Here is a 19456-nt window from a genome sequence, read left to right as displayed (position 1 = left end):
CAATATATAGTAGGTCTACATTACAAATAAGACACAAAGATTTGCTATAGCAACAACCACTAATAATGCAACAGTTGTACCAGCGATGGCTCCAGCTGAGAGACCCTCTAGAGAGACTTACAAAATCAAATAAAATAAGATACAGTTAACCGTTACTGCTTGTAGTGACTGTAGTGACTTTAGCAGAGAGCACAGCACCATGTAGTGGCCTCTCTGTGTTACTGCAGATTGTGTAGATGCTGACTAGTGAAGGTTGATTTATCCTGACCAGCTCAGCCATGTGAGCTGCCAAACAGGAATGCCACAGATTCTGGTGATTTGTGTTCATATAGTTTAAAGAATCTGTAGATAGCAAGATCAACATCTACTTGTTTTTACCAGTTACAAGCACTGTATGTGATGCCTCAGATGTTTTCTTTGTGATTTCATTTGAAGCTCGACAGATGTACTCTCCACTGTCTGAAGATTCAACCATAGATTCAGTATATTCAGATGAGTGAGTGAGAACAGTCCCATTCTTTATCCAGGTGTAGTTAGCAGTTGGTCACCCAAGCAGGTTGTTTTCTTCACTTGAATCTCTTTTGAACCTGAGATTTGAACATTTTCTGTTCCATCTGAAAAATAATGTTTGCATTATTTCTTCAAAGTGTTATGTTTAACGTTAATAAGTTAACCTAAAGCAGCTTGTCTACACTTACAGAATACACCAGAGCATAAACCGCTGTCTCAGGGCTGATGGGGTTGCTGATTTCACAGATGTATCTTCCACTGTCTTTTCTGTTCAGGACTTTAAAGGACAAGACTCATTTTTGGTCATAAAATACAATGTTTTCAGAAGGATTTAGCTCCTTTCAATTTATTGACCTGGTGAAGATGGAACCAGAAGCATCACAGGTTAAGTTCACTGAGGAGCCCTCGAATGGCTCATTGGAGAATGACAGAACAGAAATATTTGTCATTCTCTCTGTGGAAGAAAAACAAAACAAAATCAAAATATCATTAGTTTAAAATTAAACTAGAACTGAAGTATGTTTTCTGTGATTTGATGAAGTAAGATTTTGAATGTTTTATAGCTTCTTTCAATGTGTACTTGAATGTTGACTTACTCACAAAGATCCTCACTCACACAGTGACTTTTAAATATTAATTTTGTGAATGTTTCCAATTAATTTAACACAAAAAGATGCAATTTATTCCAGCAAAACAGGAACAAGTAACTGAAAAAGCTTTATCAATGCACCTCCACCTGTTTCAAGCACAAACATATGCACTAAGACACATTTATTTATTACCACTAATGTTTTATATTTGTTGGTGTTTCACTGACCATATATCTGTACTCTCCAGTGTCACTAAGAGCCACGTTCCTGAGATCCACAGATCCAGTAGAGATGAACACAGTGATTCTGATCCTGGTTTCATACTCGGGAGCAGTGAAGTCACCAGCAGAACTTGAAGTGATAATATTTTTAGCACCAAAACAACCATCCTGTTGATATAAATGGAGTTTGTGTTGGAGCCAGTGATGTGGAGAACATGACTGTGCCTCCAACAGCTGCATTCACAGAGTCAGGAAACACACCAACTCCTGAAGCTAAACCTGGAGATTACACAGCTATTAAATTACTAACTAAAAGGTAAATATATATATATATATATATATATATATATATATATATATATATATATATATATATATATATATATATATATATATATATATATATATAAGTAAATTAAACTTAATATTTGAATATAGGCTTTCAACAGTTCTTATCAAAAATAGCACAAAGAAAAAAAACTTGAAGACTCATATCTTCTGTAGTTTTCAGATTAACCAGTTTGATCAGAACGCAGTGGTAATATGAAGTATTTAGTAGGAAGTATTGTGTTTGTCATTCATCTATATCAGTGTTTTTCTTTTTTTTTTTCTGGGGACCCATATTTTAAAAGTCACAAACCTTTGCAACCCAAGTCAATAGACATCATTCGTAAATTACAAAATAAAGGTGGATTTGAGCATTACTGAACATTAATGAGGATATTTTATTGTTGACTGAGTGATCATGTTGTTCTAAACAATTAGTATTACTCAAGTTTGAAGCAATGAAAAACAGTAATTGAACCTGCAATAAAAAGGTATCCAGAAGTGTCCTGAAGTGTAGTGACCTTTGCTGAATTATCATCCTTCTTTTTGGACAACCAAGCAAGTTTTTCTCAACTTTAGCTGCAGGAACACTTGTTCTGGGCAGGCAGATAGGATTCACTGACTCAGCAGTTCTCTCATGTGTCAGAAGTGTATACTGCAGACCTACATGCAGATCGTGACGAAGCGACCCCAAAAAAATCTCTTGCAACCCCTTAGAGCTGTACTTTATTATTGTAGTTTCACTAAGTCCACATCAGCCACTACATTTTTTATGAAAGATTTATTTACTTTACATATATATATATATATATATATATATATATATATATATATATATATATATATATATATATTATATATATATATATTTTTTTTTTTTATAAAATTGTAAATATGTACTTATTCAGTTTTAGTTTTACATTCACTGTTAATGGACTGCAAGTGAAAGTGACAGAGAGGATGTACAGATGTAATAGTGTTAAATTACACAGCTTTTGCTCTTGATTGATCAAGGTTTATTTCATCCAACTGCAGACACATTATTGTTTACAGATTGTACATACATACATTCATAACTATTAAAGTTAAATACAGGAGTCTACAAACAACAATATTTTATGTGATGCGGAAATGTAAATAAAAAATTAAATTAAAGTTACAAGTTTCGACTGTATGGATTTAAATCATTCTCATACACATTTTCTTCATTACTGTTAGAGTTGTGTGTATTTGAAGTATTCTCGTAGACATGCAGCTCCTTTGGACCTGTATGTGGAGGAGTAATAACACTTAAATCATGTTTTGAGAATATTTGATAAACTACAAGAATACTTACTGTTATTTCTTAACTTTCTGCCTTCTCTAGAAAAAAAAAAAAAAAAATCAAACATAACATTGTCAATATACAGTAGGTGTACATTCATATTATAAATAAGACACTAAAGATATTGTTTTTATAACTTACTGGTGTTTATACACATAAAACCCTCCCACTGCAGCTCCAGCAACAAACACTAATACTGCAACAGTTATTCCAGCGATGGCTCCAGCTGAGAAGACCCTCTGGAGGTGCTAAAGAAATACAATGAGATACAGTTAACCAGTGACCACAGCGCCATATAGTGGTCTCATAATGTTACTGCAGATTGTGTAGATAGTGACTAGTGAATGTTGAATTATTCTGACCAGCACAGTCATGTGAACAGTCAAACAAGAAAACACCACAGATCCAGTGATGATCTGTGTTCATTATGGTTTAAAGACATATTCTGTAGAATTTACTTTTATGAGCTTTTAACCATGTTATATTGGTGTTTCCTCAATATTAATTTACTCATAGTTGTTTTTGGTTGATCCTGCATGTTTGTGTAATCCTGTGTTGTCCTGTAGGCTTCTGTGCTCAGACAATTTCAGATTGTTCAAACAGTGGTGTGTAGAAAAGTCACACTGCCATTTTTAAACTGTAAAAAATTAAATCTGCTACTTGCTGTGGTCAAAAGTAATTTTAGGTCAATACTGTGATTAACAATGTACAACATGTAAATATCTATGTATATTATAGGGAAAAACTAAAAAAATATATGATAAACAAATATATCTTCTCTAAAGAGTTGCCTGTTTGACCAGAGAGAAAGTCTGAACTACAGGAAAATAAACATAAATCCACTTTTTACCAGTTACAAGCACTGTATGTGACGTCTCAGATGTTTTCTGTTGTGATTTCATTTGAAGCTCGACAGATGTACTCTCCACTGTCTGAAGATCCAACCATAGATTTAATATATTCAGATGAGTGAGTGAGAACAGTCCCATTCTTTATCCAGGTGTAGTTAGCAGCTGGTACAGAGTCACTCAAACAGGTTAATTTTAATGTTTTCTTCACTTGAATCTCTTTTGGACCTGAAATTTGAACATTTTCTGGCCCATCTAAAAAATTATGACAAGTTAAAGTACATTTTTACAATAAATGTCTGAAACATAATATACCTAGACACTTACAGATTACAATCCAGAGTGTAAGCAGTTGTCTCAGAGCTGATGGGGTTGCTGATTTCACAGAGGTATTTTCCACTGTCTTTTCTGTTCAGGACTTTAAAAGACAACACTCGTTTTTGGTCATAAAATACAATGTTTTCAGAAGGATTTAGCTCCTGTTCATTTATCGACCACTTTCTGGTGAAGATGGAACCAGAAGCATCACAGGTTAAGTTCAGTGAGGAGCTCTCGATTGGCTCATTGGAGGATGACTCAACATAAATATTTGTGATTCTCTCTGTGGAAGGAAAATAAAACAAAAATGTCTCATATCAATGTTCAGTGAGGAAACCTTTCTAAGTGCTGTCAAGATGTAAGAGGAGTTACTGTAAATATGACTCATTTAGCTTGACACATGCAAATTAGGGCCACATCCTCCCCTTGACGAATTTAGGAAAAGTTCAGCTAACAAATCTTATAGATAAAAGACACAATTTACAAGCAGTGAATTTTATGTCCTCTGTGTTTCATGTAAAATATACATGAAAAGACAGGTGTATGAAACTGTATTAGTTCTTACTCAGCACAGAGATCCTCACAGGCTGAGACGTTGTATATCTGAGAGTTTTGCTGTTGAAAGCCTCACAGCTGTAGTTTCCACTCTGGCTCATCTGTATGTTCTTCAGTTGTATCTGTGCTCCAGTAAAAGACAACAGCTCTCCATTTAAAAGCCATTTAAACTGAGCTGCAGGTCTGGAGTCAGCTGAGCAGGACAGAGACACGTCTGAACCTTCCTCATAGTGATCAAGAGAAGGAGAAGTCCTCAAAATGACATCATCAGGTCCATCTGAAGAAACAAAATATTCATATTAGTTTATGTAAAATTATAAAATGGAAAGTCACTGTGTTTACTGTAGACAGTTTTTACTCACAGTTGATGGAGAGTTCTGCTGGGACACTGGTGCTGCTACTGACAGGATTAGACACTTCACATGTGAATGGTCCCTGGTCATAGCGCCACACAGTGTCTATAGTGAGAGTTGCTCCTCCATCAGTGAGGTGCACTCTGTCACTGGCTGTAACTTCAGTGCTGCCGTTTAACCAGAGGAAAGTTGTCAGGCTGGTCCCATCAGCAGAACAGGAGAGAGTCACAGAACTGTTGAACTCCACTAAGTCTGAGCTGCTGACTGTGACTCTCACATTAGACACTGGCTCTGAGGGAGGGGGGACAGTGCATGTTAATCTATCTATGAAAATACAAAGTGGCTGGTGTTTTGCTCAGTAACAGTAAAAACACTTCTTTTAACCGATAACACATGATTATGATATAAAATAAAATGCCATTGATTATAAACACACAAGGAGACCACTCAAAATTATATTAACATGACTGTTTGGCTTCTCATTTAAGACATCAAATACACTATTTGAAGCACTGGTTCATTTTGTGTCCAGATGCACAAGACGAGCATGCATTTTCAATCACAATATGTATTTATGACGTTACACTTTTTCAGTATCGCAGTATTGGTATACAATCACCCAACTCTAAACAGTGAATAATAATAGAAAATGTATAATTACCATAAACCTTCAATGTAGTGACTCCAGTTTGTCCTGCACCTCCTGCTGGTAAAATGTTAACTCTGTAATCTCCAGTGTCACTAAGAGCCACGTTCCTGAGCTCCAGAGATCCAGTAGAGATAAACAGAGTGATCCTGCCTTCATACTCTGGAGCAGTGAAGTTACCCCCAGAACTTGAAGTGATGATATTTGTTAAGCCAAAATTCCAGATTATTGTTGAAAATGGAGTTTGTGTTGGAGCCAGTGATGTGGAGAACATGACTGTGCCTCCAACAGCTGCATTCACAGAATCAGGCAACACACCAACTCCAGAGGCTAAACCTGAAGGAGAATCACACATTGTTCATGAAAAATAAAAGTATAATAAAAAAGATTCTTCACATAACTATATATTATATTAAAAAGTATTAGAATAGTTCTTACCAAAGGTAGCACAGAAAATAATCACTTGGAAACTCATGTCTTTTGTTGTTTTGAGGTCAGGAACTCACTGGCAAAATGAAATACACATAAGGAAGTACTGCAGTGGTTTGTTGTATCTGCTTTGATTAATTATTATCCACTGGACCAGTATATCCGTATTACAATTTCACTTACGACGTACTGTATATATAAAGAGACAAAATATAAATTAAAACAAACTAAATTTAATGCATAATTCACTCATTCCAGAGCTCTATATCTTTCAAAACATAACTCTTTATACTCTTTTTTTAAACATTTCTACAGTGTTTGACTGAATATTCCATATCCTCTCCAACAGAAATACAATCGTTTTTGTTTTGTTTTTTTTCTTTTTTCATACGTCTACTTCTATGTCTGGTTCAAGAGAATAGTTTTTTTTTTTTATTCATTTGACCTCTCAGGTTGTATTTGAATTCATTTGTGCAAAACAGTTTTTGAATATTATCTGGAAGCAGGTTGAGTTTCACTTTAAATAAGATTTGGCAAGTTTTAAATTTTACCAGGTCCCCAAATTTCAGTATCTTTGACTGGCAAAAAAGTGCATTTGTATGTTCTTTATATCCGATTAGTGGTTTGACAGACGTACTCTCTACTGTCTGAAAGCTCAGTCATGTTATTTAAGTATTCAAACAAACTAGCTACAGTTGTCCCATTTTAATACAGATGTACCTGGCTTCAGGTAAAGATTCTGCCAAGCCACTTAACTTGAGTGTTGTTTCTACTTGAACCTCATTTCTTTTATTTGAAAACTGCTGGATAAGATATGACTTCTAACATATAAATCATTATAATAAGAATATTTACTGGTCATAGTTGGCCTAAAAAGTCTCATAATGTTTGAATTTTTCTTTATACAGAGATGTTCAGCAGTCACTTGTGGGATAAATAACAGTTACACAACACATTTATGTCAGTGTTCTTATTTTACTTTAGTTTAAAGAAAATAGATGGAGTTATTCATCTCTGCACTGGTATCAGTTGATGGCGACAATCAGCAGATACTTAAAGCTCTAGTATCGAAATCGGTATCAGAGCTGAAATAACTGGATTGGTGTCTGTCCCGATTTGCCAACATGGAACATTACAAACAAGTTTTGATATTTCCTTTATCATACTTGTCTTATGTGTATTAAAGGCATGTGTGTTTGTAGTATTCACATAGACATGCTGCTCCACAAATCCAGTGGAGATGAACACAGTGATTCTGATCCTGGTTTCATACTCTGGAGCAGTGAAGTCACCAGCAGAACTTGAAGTGATAATATTTTTAGTGCCAAACAACCATTCCTGTTGTTATAAATGGAGTTGTGTTGGAGCCAGTGATGTGGAGAACATGACTGTGCCTCCAACAGCTGCATTCACAGAGTCAGGAAACACACCAGCTCCTGAGGCTAACCTGGAGATTATACAGCTATTAAATTACTAACTAAAAGTAAAAATTATAGTAAATTTGAATACAGGTTTTCAACAGTTCTTACTAAAAATAGCACAAAGAATAAAAACTTGGAGATTCATATCTTCTTTAGTTTTCAGCTTCACCAGTTTCATCAGAACGCAGTGTAATNGTGTTTGTTGTATTCACATAGACATGCTGCTTGAAGAAATCACACAGCTTTTTTTTCTGTACAATCTGTGGCAATTATCACTCAAACAGGCACTGTCTTTCTTTTTATTGAGATTAGTCATATCATTTGTATTGTCCCATCCTTACCATTGGATTATGTTGATAACATTGTGCTTATACACATAGAACCACCCTGCAGTCACACTAATGAGGCAACACTTATCCCAACACTAGATGGCACTAGATGAGAGGCGATGAAAGTGTTTCTGAAGGAATAGCATGAAACTTGACTGACTGACTAGTTACAGTTTTTTGTTTTTTTGTTTTTTTATTCTTATTTTAGTAGAGTTTATTAATATTAACCATTTTATCGTTTTACCCACTGCCTGTTTTTGTTTTTGTTTCTTTTTTCCATACATTTTAATTACATATTTTAAGTCTCATCTCCTTTTATTTACAGACTTATCTGTGGCTTTGGGCATTTTAATATTTATTTATTGATAAAAAGGGTGCCTTAGGTCACACTTTACAATCAGTGATTTACTCAACACAGAGATCCAGAGATCTTCTTATTGCAGTGAGTGTTGGTCAAATGTTCAGTAATGTGAAGGAAATGTTGGGGGCCAAACTCAAAAGTTAAAAAGATCTTGGGGAAACTAAGATATTTCTTTGGCATTGATTGTGCCCTGACAAAAAAAAAAATCAAAAAGAATCAAAACAGAAACATTACTAAAATTCTTGATCAAAATCAACACCATGTGAAATGAATATGAAATTTGATGCTGCTAATCCAAAGAGGTATTGTGAAGTAGTGGCATTTTAATCACATGACATATACCCTGATCTAAGTTTTATTGTCAGTAAATTATCTGTTTTTTTCTGAACCTAAAGAACAACATTGGGTGGCAGTTAAACATGTGTTGAGGTATTTGAAAGGCACCGTGCACCAGGAAATATGTTACAAGAAGCATGAGGTAAACCTAAAACTTTGAGTCTACAGTGATGCAGACTGGGTAGCTGACCATAATTACAGTGTTACTGGTTACAGCTTTAGCTTGTCTGAGACTGGACCTATTATCTCCTGGAAATCTAAAAAACAGCCCAGTTGCTTTATCCACATGTGAAGGTGAATATGGCTATAAGACTCTGTCATCTACAGCTCAGGAGAGCTTGTATCTTTTGAACTTACTTACCGGAATGGACAATACATTTTGATTTACACCTGTGATAATTTTTGGAGATAATCAGGGTGTTATTGCTCTACTAAAAAAACAACAACAAACAAACATTGTGTCGCCAAAGGTGTAAGGACACTGATATCAGATACCACTTGGTTTGATCTGTAATCTCTGATAGCAAAATACATCTTTATTATTATTATAATAAAGATTTATAATTTTTTTTCAATCGCTTTGGCACATTTATCCACTGAAAATCGACATTTTCAAAACAGCTCTAAGTCTAAATCTAAATTAGCTAAATGTAGTTTTACATTGAAAACTGATCAACCATTTCCCAAAAGGAAATTTTACCATCAAAACCCTTACACTTTGGTCATTTGTTTTTCTGTGCTGTTAAATTAATTTCCCACTGCAGCTCCGAAGTTTTAATCCTGCTCTCAGAGACTACAGAGAATAATTATTGCAGTTGGCCTACTGCTGACTATGCCTATACATTTCAAATAAAAAGAATAAAGTGCATTTCTAGGCATTTTCAAGAATTAAACATACGTGAACATAAAACTGCGCAAACAAAACCAATTGCTGAGGTACAGATCCAATAATTAACATTCTGACTTAAGGTTATGAGACAGGTCCATCTTTTTGAATCCCTTGTGTATTCACACATGCTGTCACATGATCTATTTTTACTTTCTTAAAAGTGAAAAGAAAAAAAAATAAAGTCACAACGTGCAATATTTTACTTACTTCTTCAAAATATAGTATATGATGCCAAATACAATTCCCTCAAGCACCATAAGACCAAATACTATTCCAACAATGGCCCCAGGATGTAGAGGTTTGTCTGTGTATGAATGAACAAATAACTTTAAAGATCATTATTGTACATTTACAATACAACATGACACTTGTTGAACATTACCATTGATAGAGAAGATGTAGTCCCTGCTTACTGACTTGCCAGTGACCAAGTTTGATGCCACGCATATGTATTTACCACGGTGAGATCTGTCAATGTTGTGTTTTTGAGACACTGAACCCTTTGATATGCTGTTATCTGGTTCTGACTCAGCAGAGCAGAACGTAGAGCCTGACCAAACATATATATCATTTCCTCTTAAAATGAACAAATTGAGTTTCACTGAGTGTTCCTAACTACTAATGAACTTCAGAAGTAATGTTTGGATCCTGTCATAATTTGCAGTGTCAAGGCGATAATTTCGTGCACTTCTTCCCTAAACATCTGGAATTCGGGTCAATATTTGATTGCTATCATTTGTCTGAAGACTGGTCCTTGCAGCTGAGTGTTTTAATGTGCCACCAAAACCATCACAAGCAATGTACCACAAATAATCAACAATTGTCTTCCCTTACAACAAGCAAATAGCATTTAAGTCTATTAAAGGTAATTTAACCTTTCTAGGAGATGGAAAAGTACCTAAGCTCCACCAAAAATTACCTGTGAGAGCTCCGTTTGAAATGAAGGAAGTTAGTAGATGTTTTTATTACCTTAAACTAATCAGAATATGCCAAAATGTCTCTGGTAAAAATTTTATCCACATCTAACTGTGCCCACATGGGGAACTGAGGGTCCAAAGAAGGGGCCAAAAAGATCACATTTGGTCTGTGACCATATTTGGGGCTCTACACCATACACATGAAAGCTCAGAAAAGTGTGAGATTGTTGTCAAGAATGGTCATTCTCTCATAATTCAGGTTAACAGTTAGTTGTAAATATCTGCTTGGAGAAATAGATCTTAGACCTCAAAAATTGAAAAAATTATAATAATAATAATTGAGCGGCAACCGAATGTGACATTTTGGGGCCCATAGCGCCCCCCCTCCCCCACCCCCCTTAATAAATTAAGGTGTCTGAAAAAGTGAGCATGGCCCCAAAATTTCAACAGCCCATAACTCAGGAACGACTCAAGGGATTGAGCTAAAATGTGAAATTCTTTCATTTGGTCATTTTATAAATTTTTAGAATTTTTTCAGCCAAATCTGAGATGGCTCATAGGGGAGGGTGGCTGATTTCATATGGACCGACCCATGAGATAATGGACCAAAACAAATCTGCAAATAAAACTTTCTATAAACATAAGGCCGTTCAAAAATAAGTATAAAATGCAAATTTTCAAAAGCTACATGGATAAAATGGGAGAGAAACACTAGGAGTACTGTATAGTTATTGTCTGCAGAAGTCTGTTGTTTATACACAGCAATGTAAAATCCTGTAAATAAATGTAAAGTAAGGCTGTGGGATTAAAATACCTTTTTGAATATATGCGATTTCATAATCTTTTATATCACGTCATGTAAGTATATTTTTCTATTGTCTGCAGTGTTTAAATGAAAAAAACTTTTGAGTCCAAGAGAGATGTAAAGTTGTATTTTAAAATGGTTACTTTATTGTACAAAAAAAAAAAAATAAAATAAATAAATCATGACTGCTCCAGTGTTCATTATAAGCGAGCTTGTATCAAATATCTAAAATAACACTGAATGCCATAAAAAATATTCAAGGTAGGATTAGGGGTTAAAATAGTATTAGGGTCAGGGTTCAGTCTTAACGTAGAGTTAGGGGTTAAGATATGGTTAAGGGTTTAAGGTAGGGTTAGGTTAGGGTTAGGAGTTTAGGATCATCGTTAGGGGTTAGCGGTTAAAGTAGGATTAGGGGTTAAGGCAGGGTTAGGTTTGGGTTAGGGGTGAGATTAGGGTCAGGGTGTTGTTTCTCTATAGATCAAGTTTTATTTAATCCAACTGCAGAGGCATTGTTGTATTTTACAGTATATACATATATTCATAACTATTAAAGTTAAATGCAGGAGTCTACACACAGCACAGCCATTTTCACACAAATAATTTATATGATGCACTAATTTAAAGGTGCACTGTGTAACATTTGTGGTAGAGGGTTTGCCACTTGCTTGTCTCCATGGAGATGATTGATTGATTGATTGCTTTCCCTTCAATGCTCTATTGTATGACATTAAATTTAAATCTTACATTTAATACCTTTTTGTTTTTATCGCTCATAAATTTAACAATGCTATCATAATGTAAGCAGGGTAACATCTCCACAGATCTGATCTGTAACTTGGCCTGGTGGTGTCACTTGCCTGTTACCATTGAAATAGACATGCTTTATGTCTTACTGTGGAACATACCAGGCAAAGCAATAAACTTTTTCATGGAGACAAGCTGGTGGTAAAACCTCCACCACAAAAGTTACACAGTGCACCTTTAAGTTAAAAAAATATAAAAGCTACAAGTTTCGATTGTATGGATTTACATCATTCTTATACACTTTTTCTTCATCAGTGTTAGAGTTGTGTGTATTTGAAGTATTCTTGTAGATATGCAGCTCCTTTTGACCTGTATGTGGAGGCATAATCACACTTAAATCATGTTTTTGAGTATAATATCTAATAAATACAATAATACTTACTGTTATTGCTTAACTTTTTGCCTTTTCAGGAAAAAACAATGAAACATAATATTGTCAATATACAGTAGGCCTACATACATATTATAAATAAGACACTAAAGATATTGTGCTTATAACTTACAGGTGTTTGTACAAATAAAACCCTCCCACTGCAGCTCCAGCAACAACCACTAATACTGCAACAGTTATTCCAGCGATGGCTCCAGCTGAAAGACCCTCTGAAGGAACTAAAGAAATACAACGAGATACATTTAACCAGTGACCACAGCGCCATATAGTGGTCTCATAATGTTACTGCAGATTGTGATGAGTGAACGTTGAATTATTCAGCACATGAACAGTCAAAAAGGAAAACACCACAGACCCAGTGATCATTTGTGTTCATTATGGTTTAAAGAGGACATATTTTGTAGATTTTTTTTGATGAGCTTTTAACCATGTTATATTGGTGTTTTCTCAGCATTAGTTTGTACTTGTACGATATCTCTGTTCACTGCTCTGTATTGTGACTATTTCAAAAGATTCAGACTGAGTTATATATGTAGGGTGCAGAAATGTCATTTTTAAATGATAAAAACATAAAAATGAAAATGTGCTGTTTGCTAAGGTCAAATCAAGGACTTTATATATAAATGGAGATAGTTAATGTGCTTACTGCCGCATTCCAAATAGGAAGTTCGCATGCGGGCGCTTCCGGCTCCTACTGACCCTGGCTCCCTTTGACTTACATTGGTATTTTGTGGCTCCTCTCTCTGTAATTGCTGGAGTGAGCCTTGTCATTTTGGTCTTAAAATGTACGTATTTACCCGCACTATCATGACCCTGGTGTTTTTATTTCACAATTTTGTCCGTTAAACAAGTCCTATTCACAATACTGAGCCGGGGTCCAAATTCACCTCTGTAAATGTTAGCATCCCCCGCTTCATTTGAGTGACGTTGAATGCTATGGATGATGTCACACTCGCTTAGTCCACTTTTTTATACAGTCTATGGGTGAAATGCTACTGTGAAGAGATGAAGTCTCAGTTCTGCAGTTTTGAACAGAAAGTAATTGGATCTGTTTCTCTGATTTAACTGTTTTAGATTAATACTTTGATTAACAATGTGCAAAATGTAAACAATTGTCTATTTATGTTGTAGTTTAATATTAAATAAATATCTAATAATGTCTTCTTTAAAGAATCTGTAGGGAGCCTGTTTGTCATGAAAGTTGTGAATAAACATAAATCCACTTTTTACCAGTACTCTCCACTGTCTGAAGATTGAGCCATAGATTTAGTATATTCAGATGAGTGAGTGAGAATAGTCTCATTCTTTATCCAGGTGTACTTAGCAGTTGGTACAGAGTCACTCAAGCAGGTTAATTTTAGTGATTCCTTTACTTGAATCTTTTTTGGGACCTGCAATTTGAATAATTTTTGGTCCATCTGAAAAATACTGTCCAGGAAATGTTTTATAATAAATGACTCAAACATAATGTGCCCAGACACTTACAGATTACATCCAGATTGTAAGCAGTTGTCTCAGAGCTGATGGGGTTGCTGATTTCACAGAGGTATCTTCCACTGTCTTTTCTGCTCAGGATTTTAAAAGACAACACTCGTTTTTGGTCATAAAATATAATGTTTTCAGAAGGATTTAGCTCCTGTTCATTTATTGACCACTTTCTGGTGAAGATGGAACCAGAGGCATCACAGGTTAAGTTCAGTGAGGAGCCCTCGATTGGCTCATTGGAGGATGACTCAACATAAATATTTGTGATTCTCTCTGTGGAAGAAAAACAAAAAATATCTCAGAAAAGTTTCCTCACTGGGTGTTGATGTTAGTGCTGTCAAGGTGTAAGAGGAGTTGCAAATATGTCTAATTTAGTAAAGGTTTGTCTTGACCATTGACAGCCTATGACCTTGACACATGCAAATTGCCCATATCTTTTCCTTGATGGATTAAGAAAAGGTTAAATGACAAATCTTATAGAAAAAGACAGTTTACAAGTGGCAAATTTTATGCCTTCATCTTGGAGTTAAGAAGGGTCAAAAAGTCAGCTCAGCTTCTGACAAATTTACTTTTTACTGAGAAAAATAATGTTAATTCTGAGAAGATTAAATAATTCAAGAAAAGATTAAATAATAAAACAAAAATTAAAAAGTAAAAATAATGATTAATGATTGACTTCTTTTGAAAGTTTCAATAATGTTAATGTATACAAAAATATAAAGTGGAAGTAAAAAATATGGCCATAAATTAAATTGTAAATAATAATGTAAAATGTATAATTACCATAAACGTTCAATGTAGTGTCTCCATTTTGTACTGCACTTCCTGCTGGTAAAATGTCCACTTTGTAATCTCCAGTGTCACTAAGAGCCATGTTCCTGAGCTCCAGAGATCCAGTAGAGATGAACAGAGAGATCCTGCCTTCATACTCTGGAGCAGTGAAGTTACCAGCAGAACTTGAACTGATGATATTTGTTTTGCCAAAATTCCAGACTATTGATATAAATGGAGTTTGTGTTGGAGTCAGTGATGTGGGGAACATGACCGTGTCTCCAACAGCTGCATTCACAGAGTCAGGCAACACACCAGCTCCTGAGGCTAAACCTGGAGAGTGGATAACACTGTTAATGAAAAATGGACAAAAATAGTAGTTTTATTTTAGTTTAAGTATTTTAGCAGTTCTTACCAAACATAGTGTAAAGAATAATCACTTCGAAACTCATATCCTTGCTAGATTTTTGCCTTCACCAGGACACCGTGGCAATGGTATCAGGAAGTAACATTGTGTTTTATTATTTGCTTGTCAATGCTTCCTTGATTAATCATTAAACACTGCTCCAAATCTCATATCAAGCTATGATACTTACACATTTTGTGCTCAATGCTTAGAGACTTTTTATCTTCACTCAGATAATCTTTATTGCTAAACACTCAATTGTATTTTATATTTTATATTTTTGATAATATGTTTTTGTTCAATGAAACAATGATGTTTAATTACGTCATTATTTTATTCTTAATGTGGTAAAGCCGGACATCTGTATTCTTCATTCTGGTTCGGCTGTATGTTCTTCAGTTGTATCTGTTTTATCAGTACAAGACCGCATCTTACAGTTACAGTTAGTTTACAGTTTTTCTCAATAACTTTGGCACTTTTATCTATTAAAAATTGTCCTTGACAAAACAGCTCATACAAAATCCTAAACAGCATTTTAATTTTCCAAAACAATGATGTTGTGTTGACGGCTCCATCAGACCAGGACCTGCAGCATGCACTGGGGTGGGCTTCTGCAGAGTGTGAAGTGGCTGGGATGAATATCAGCTCCTCCAAATCCGAGGCCATAGTTCTCGACCTGAAAAAGGTGGCTTGACCTCTCCAGTTGGGTAGAGATCCACCCAATCACAAGTGATGCGAGGATGGAGCATGAGATTGACAGGCGGATCGGTACAGCATCGGCATGCGGTCGCTGTATTGGACTGTTGTGGTGAAGAAGGAGCTGAATCGCAAGGATCTTCATTTCTACCCTCACCTATGGTCATGAGCTTTAGGTAATGACTGAAAGGAAGAGATCACGGATACAAGTAGCCAAAATTAGTTTTCTCCACAGGGTGGCTGAGCTATACTCACCCTGTTTCTAAGGGAGTGCTCAGCCACACGGGAAGAGCTTGGAGTAGAGTTGCTGCTTGGACATCTATTCTTGATGCCTCCTGGTCGCTTCCCTGGGGAGGTGTTCCAGGCATGTCCCACCGGAAGGAGACCCCGGGGAAAATACAGGACACACTGGAGGGGCTACGTCTCTCAGCTGCCCCTGGGAGGACATAGAGGAAGTGTCCGGGTGAGGGAAGTCTGGGAGTCCCTGCTTAGACTGTTGACCTTGCGATTGGCATATCAGTCATATAAAAGGCCTACTGTAACCCAGGTTAACAGTGACTGTCAGAGAGAAATTATGATAATAAGAAAAGCAATAAATATATAGAATAAAAGCTCAATAAATATGTCAATATGGTTAAATATTAGTTAAAAACATTTGCAATAATTATTTTATTTAAAATACGTTAAAAGCTAAAAAGTATACAAATTAATTGGTTAAATATGTTTTAAAATAGTTTTTGGACTCTTATTTTGGGGGGGCACGTTCCATGGATCCATGTGACTGGCAACAGCCAACCGGATGTTTCTGGGTTTTTCCCTACTAAGCGAGGGAGATCTGGGCCAAGAGGGTCTGGCTGCAGACCATGGATCTATTAAAGTTGCAGACACATGGGGAAAGTGGAGCTCCACGCCAGACCGGAAACACGTGACCTCCACTGAAGACGTCATCTCTACTTTCATGTAGACCAACGGGGCGACGAAACGATTTATTTGGACCGCAATTAAATGTTTATTAAATAAGATTGTTTTTACGTTATGGAATTTGTTCGCACATATAAACACAGAGCAAAAGGACCATCTGAAAGACGGAGAAAACATGTGAGTAACACGCTTTTAACTTTAGGCAATCATTACTAACACAACTGTAAATGTAAAATACAGCCATAACTCCCACAAAACTGTCAAATAAGTTTATTTTTAACTGCGTGAACCTCGGAGATTTGAGTTAAAAGTTTGATTAGTAATCTGCAGCTAACGCGATGAAAAGTCAGCTCAAACTTTCATATTTGGACAGATTTCCATCAAACACTAATCATGTTTTTACTGTTAGGGGTAAAGAAGCTCACGGAGTGATTTAATGAAGCTACGAGGACCGTGGTGAAGTTAGTTTCATGTTAGACGTTCGATATTCAACAGATATTCAACAGCGGAGATGTTCATTGCCTGTGTCCCGCTTGGTCGATCACGGTGCGGGGAGCTGTCATGCGACCACACGCACGGAGCGCGGGATCGTGTATCACGTGATCGCTTTGACCAATCAGAGCGAGAGGAACTAGAGCGGAGCAGTGCGTAGCCGAAGCTAACGATTATAAAGTGTTTTTTTAAGACAACTCAAGGATTTTGAGCGAGAAAAAGTTTATGATCTAAAATAGGTAAAAAATCGCCAACAAATCCGATAATTTTGAAAGCTGTAGGTGACCTGTCAGACGAACCCGAGCAGTTTGTGATTATATTGCGCTCTATGATAAAAATCTTGTCTCGGCCCACGGGACTTTTTCTGCTGAAGTTCCAGTGAGTGACCACTACGTCAACTGGAGGCAGCTACAAGCTAGCAATACTGTATCCAGTTATTTTAATAGATCCATGGGAGCTGTACACCAAAGCTCCGCTGAGTCCGCGGGTTAGGCACCGTCAATAAATTACCATTGCATTGAATGGAGTCTGCTAAAAAAAAAAAAAATAATAATAATAAAATAAATTAAATAAGAAAAAAGAAAAAGGGAATCAAATAAAAAGAAACAAAAAAGGGATTGTGCATGTACGTTTTATAAAATATTTGTTATTTTTATGTATTTTGAGGGTTAATTAGCATTTTTTCAATATCTTCCAGGTCAATTAATCTAAAAACGCTAAACCAAGTTATTATAGTAGTCCTACTCCTCAGGTATCACGCACACCTTTTGGTTTTCCAATTTAACCCTTTATGGAATTTTTAGGAATTTTTAATCTTGAAAATCTGTGATTTTTTTCAATAGCTTCTAAGGTAGATGACCTACCAACTCCAAACCAAATTATTATAATAGTCCTACTCCTCAGGTATCATGCACACCTTTTGGTTTTCCAAATTAACCCTTTGTGGGATTTTTAGGAATTAAAAATTCAAGATTAAAAATTCCATAAAGGGTTAAATTGGAAAACTAAATGGTGTGCGTGATACCTGAGGAGTAGGACTACTATAATAACTTGGTTTGGAGTTGGTAGGTCATCTGCCTTAGAAGCTATTGAAAAAAATCACAGATTTTCAAGATAAAAAAAATTCTTTAAAATCCCACAAAGGCGTAATTTGGAAAACTAAAAGGTGTGCATGATACCTGAGGAGTAGGACTACTATAATAACTTGGTTTGGAGTTGGTAGGTCATCTACCTTAGAAGCTATTGAAAAAAATCACAGATTTTCAAGATTAAAAATTCCACAAAGGGTTAATTTGGAAAACCAAAAGGTGTGCGTGATACCTGAGGAGTAGGATTACTATAATAACTTGGTTTGGAGTTGGTAGGTCATCTACCTTAGAAGCTATTGAAAAAAATCACAGCTTTTCAAGATTAAAAATTCCTAAAAATTCCATAAAGGGTTAATTTGGAAAACCAAAAGGTGTGCACAATACCTGAGGAGTAGGACTACTATAATAACTTGGTTTGGCATTTTTAGATTAATTGACCTGGAAGATATTGAAAAAATGCATTAACTAATTAACCCTCAAAATACATAAAAATAACAAATATTTTATAAAGCGTACATGCACAATCCCTTTTTTGTTTCTTTTTATTTGATTCCCTTTTTCTTTTTACTTATTTAATTTATTTTATTATTATTATTTCTTTTTTTCGCAGACTCCATTCAATGCAATGGTAATTTATTGACGGTCCCTAACCCGCGGACTCAGCTTATTTATCAAATTTAGACTGGTTTTTGCTTCACGTTTGGTCTTGCTCTTCTAATCAGCAAACACTGTGGGAGGGGCTTGTGTTCGCTGTATGCAGGAAGGTGAGAGCGTGAAAAGGCGAGGGGCGGCGTGCTGACGTGAGGCAGATGGACAGGTAGGATGTTTAGGAAGTTGAACCTGCCCTGTGATGCACGCTGGTACACGAGGGCACACGCTGTTACAGACAAGCCGTGCGTAGGGAGCGTGTGTGTTTGTGATGTGCCGTAGAGTCTCTGCGGGCTGCACTGAGACGCCCCACACTCTCTGGCACACCTGTACAAGTTTATTGCCAACAGCAGCGGCCTTAATGAAATATGATCGCACTTGTTGAGTGTCAGACCTTGAGTGACAGACAAGACCGAGTCCAAACGCGAGTCCGAGACGAGACACCGCGATCTACCCACACGACCTTGGCGATCGACTGGTAGATCGGGATCGACGTATTGAGCACCACTCGTTTAAAGGAACGAGGCAATTAGCTGCCTGTCGCCACCCGGACGAATATTAGATCACTCTGCCAG

General features: G+C 36.1%; 2 protein-coding genes across 3 annotated transcripts; both read right to left on the bottom strand.

Moving 5' to 3' along the window:
* Positions 1–2753: 2753 nt before the first annotated feature.
* On the bottom strand, positions 2754–15116 carry LOC110154646 (carcinoembryonic antigen-related cell adhesion molecule 1-like). Of its 2 annotated transcripts, none has more exons than XM_055164285.1 (6): positions 15046–15116; positions 14643–14963; positions 13860–14132; positions 12487–12592; positions 12366–12386; positions 2754–2914 (listed from the first exon to the last, which is right to left on the bottom strand). In XM_055164285.1, exons 1-5 carry the CDS (start codon positions 15080–15082, stop codon positions 12368–12370), a joined length of 756 nt encoding a protein of 251 aa, XP_055020260.1. In that variant the 5' UTR covers positions 15083–15116; the 3' UTR covers positions 2754–2914; positions 12366–12367. The 2 variants fall into 2 exon arrangements, with proteins under 2 accessions (XP_055020260.1, XP_055020261.1); XM_055164286.1 differs by lacking the exon at positions 2754–2914 and adding an exon at positions 11375–12292.
* Positions 4095–6167, bottom strand: LOC129411795 (carcinoembryonic antigen-related cell adhesion molecule 1-like). Its single transcript, XM_055163858.1, has 5 exons — positions 6131–6167; positions 5708–6028; positions 5056–5337; positions 4704–4970; positions 4095–4421 (listed from the first exon to the last, which is right to left on the bottom strand). Exons 1-5 carry the CDS (start codon positions 6165–6167, stop codon positions 4144–4146), a joined length of 1185 nt encoding a protein of 394 aa, XP_055019833.1. The 3' UTR covers positions 4095–4143.
* Positions 15117–19456: the final 4340 nt, after the last annotated feature.

This window comes from Boleophthalmus pectinirostris, unplaced genomic scaffold (assembly GCF_026225935.1).
Source record: "Boleophthalmus pectinirostris isolate CB_2022bp ecotype Guang Dong unplaced genomic scaffold, ASM2622593v1 HiC_scaffold_6, whole genome shotgun sequence".
Taxonomy (NCBI): domain Eukaryota; kingdom Metazoa; phylum Chordata; class Actinopteri; order Gobiiformes; family Gobiidae; genus Boleophthalmus; species Boleophthalmus pectinirostris.
This window is presented reverse-complemented; position numbering and strand designations above follow the sequence as displayed.

Excerpts from the sequence above, each read along its gene's own strand:
- LOC129411795 (XM_055163858.1), bottom strand. The coding sequence starts at position 6,167 with ATGAGTTTCCAAGTGATTATTTTCTGTGCTACCTTTG. Across the intron at positions 5,338-5,707 it reads CACTACATTGAAGGTTTATG|AGCCAGTGTCTAATGTGAGA; the intron begins GTAATTATACAT and ends CCCCTCCCTCAG. Across the intron at positions 4,971-5,055 it reads AGCAGAACTCTCCATCAACT|ATGGACCTGATGATGTCATT; the intron begins GTGAGTAAAAAC and ends TTGTTTCTTCAG.
- LOC110154646 (XM_055164285.1), bottom strand. The coding sequence starts at position 15,082 with ATGAGTTTCGAAGTGATTATTCTTTACACTATGTTTG. Across the intron at positions 14,964-15,045 it reads TATTCTTTACACTATGTTTG|GTTTAGCCTCAGGAGCTGGT; the intron begins GTAAGAACTGCT and ends TCCACTCTCCAG. Across the intron at positions 12,593-13,859 it reads TTACAATCTGGATGTAATCT|TTCCTTCAGAGGGTCTTTCA; the intron begins GTAAGTGTCTGG and ends GTATTTCTTTAG.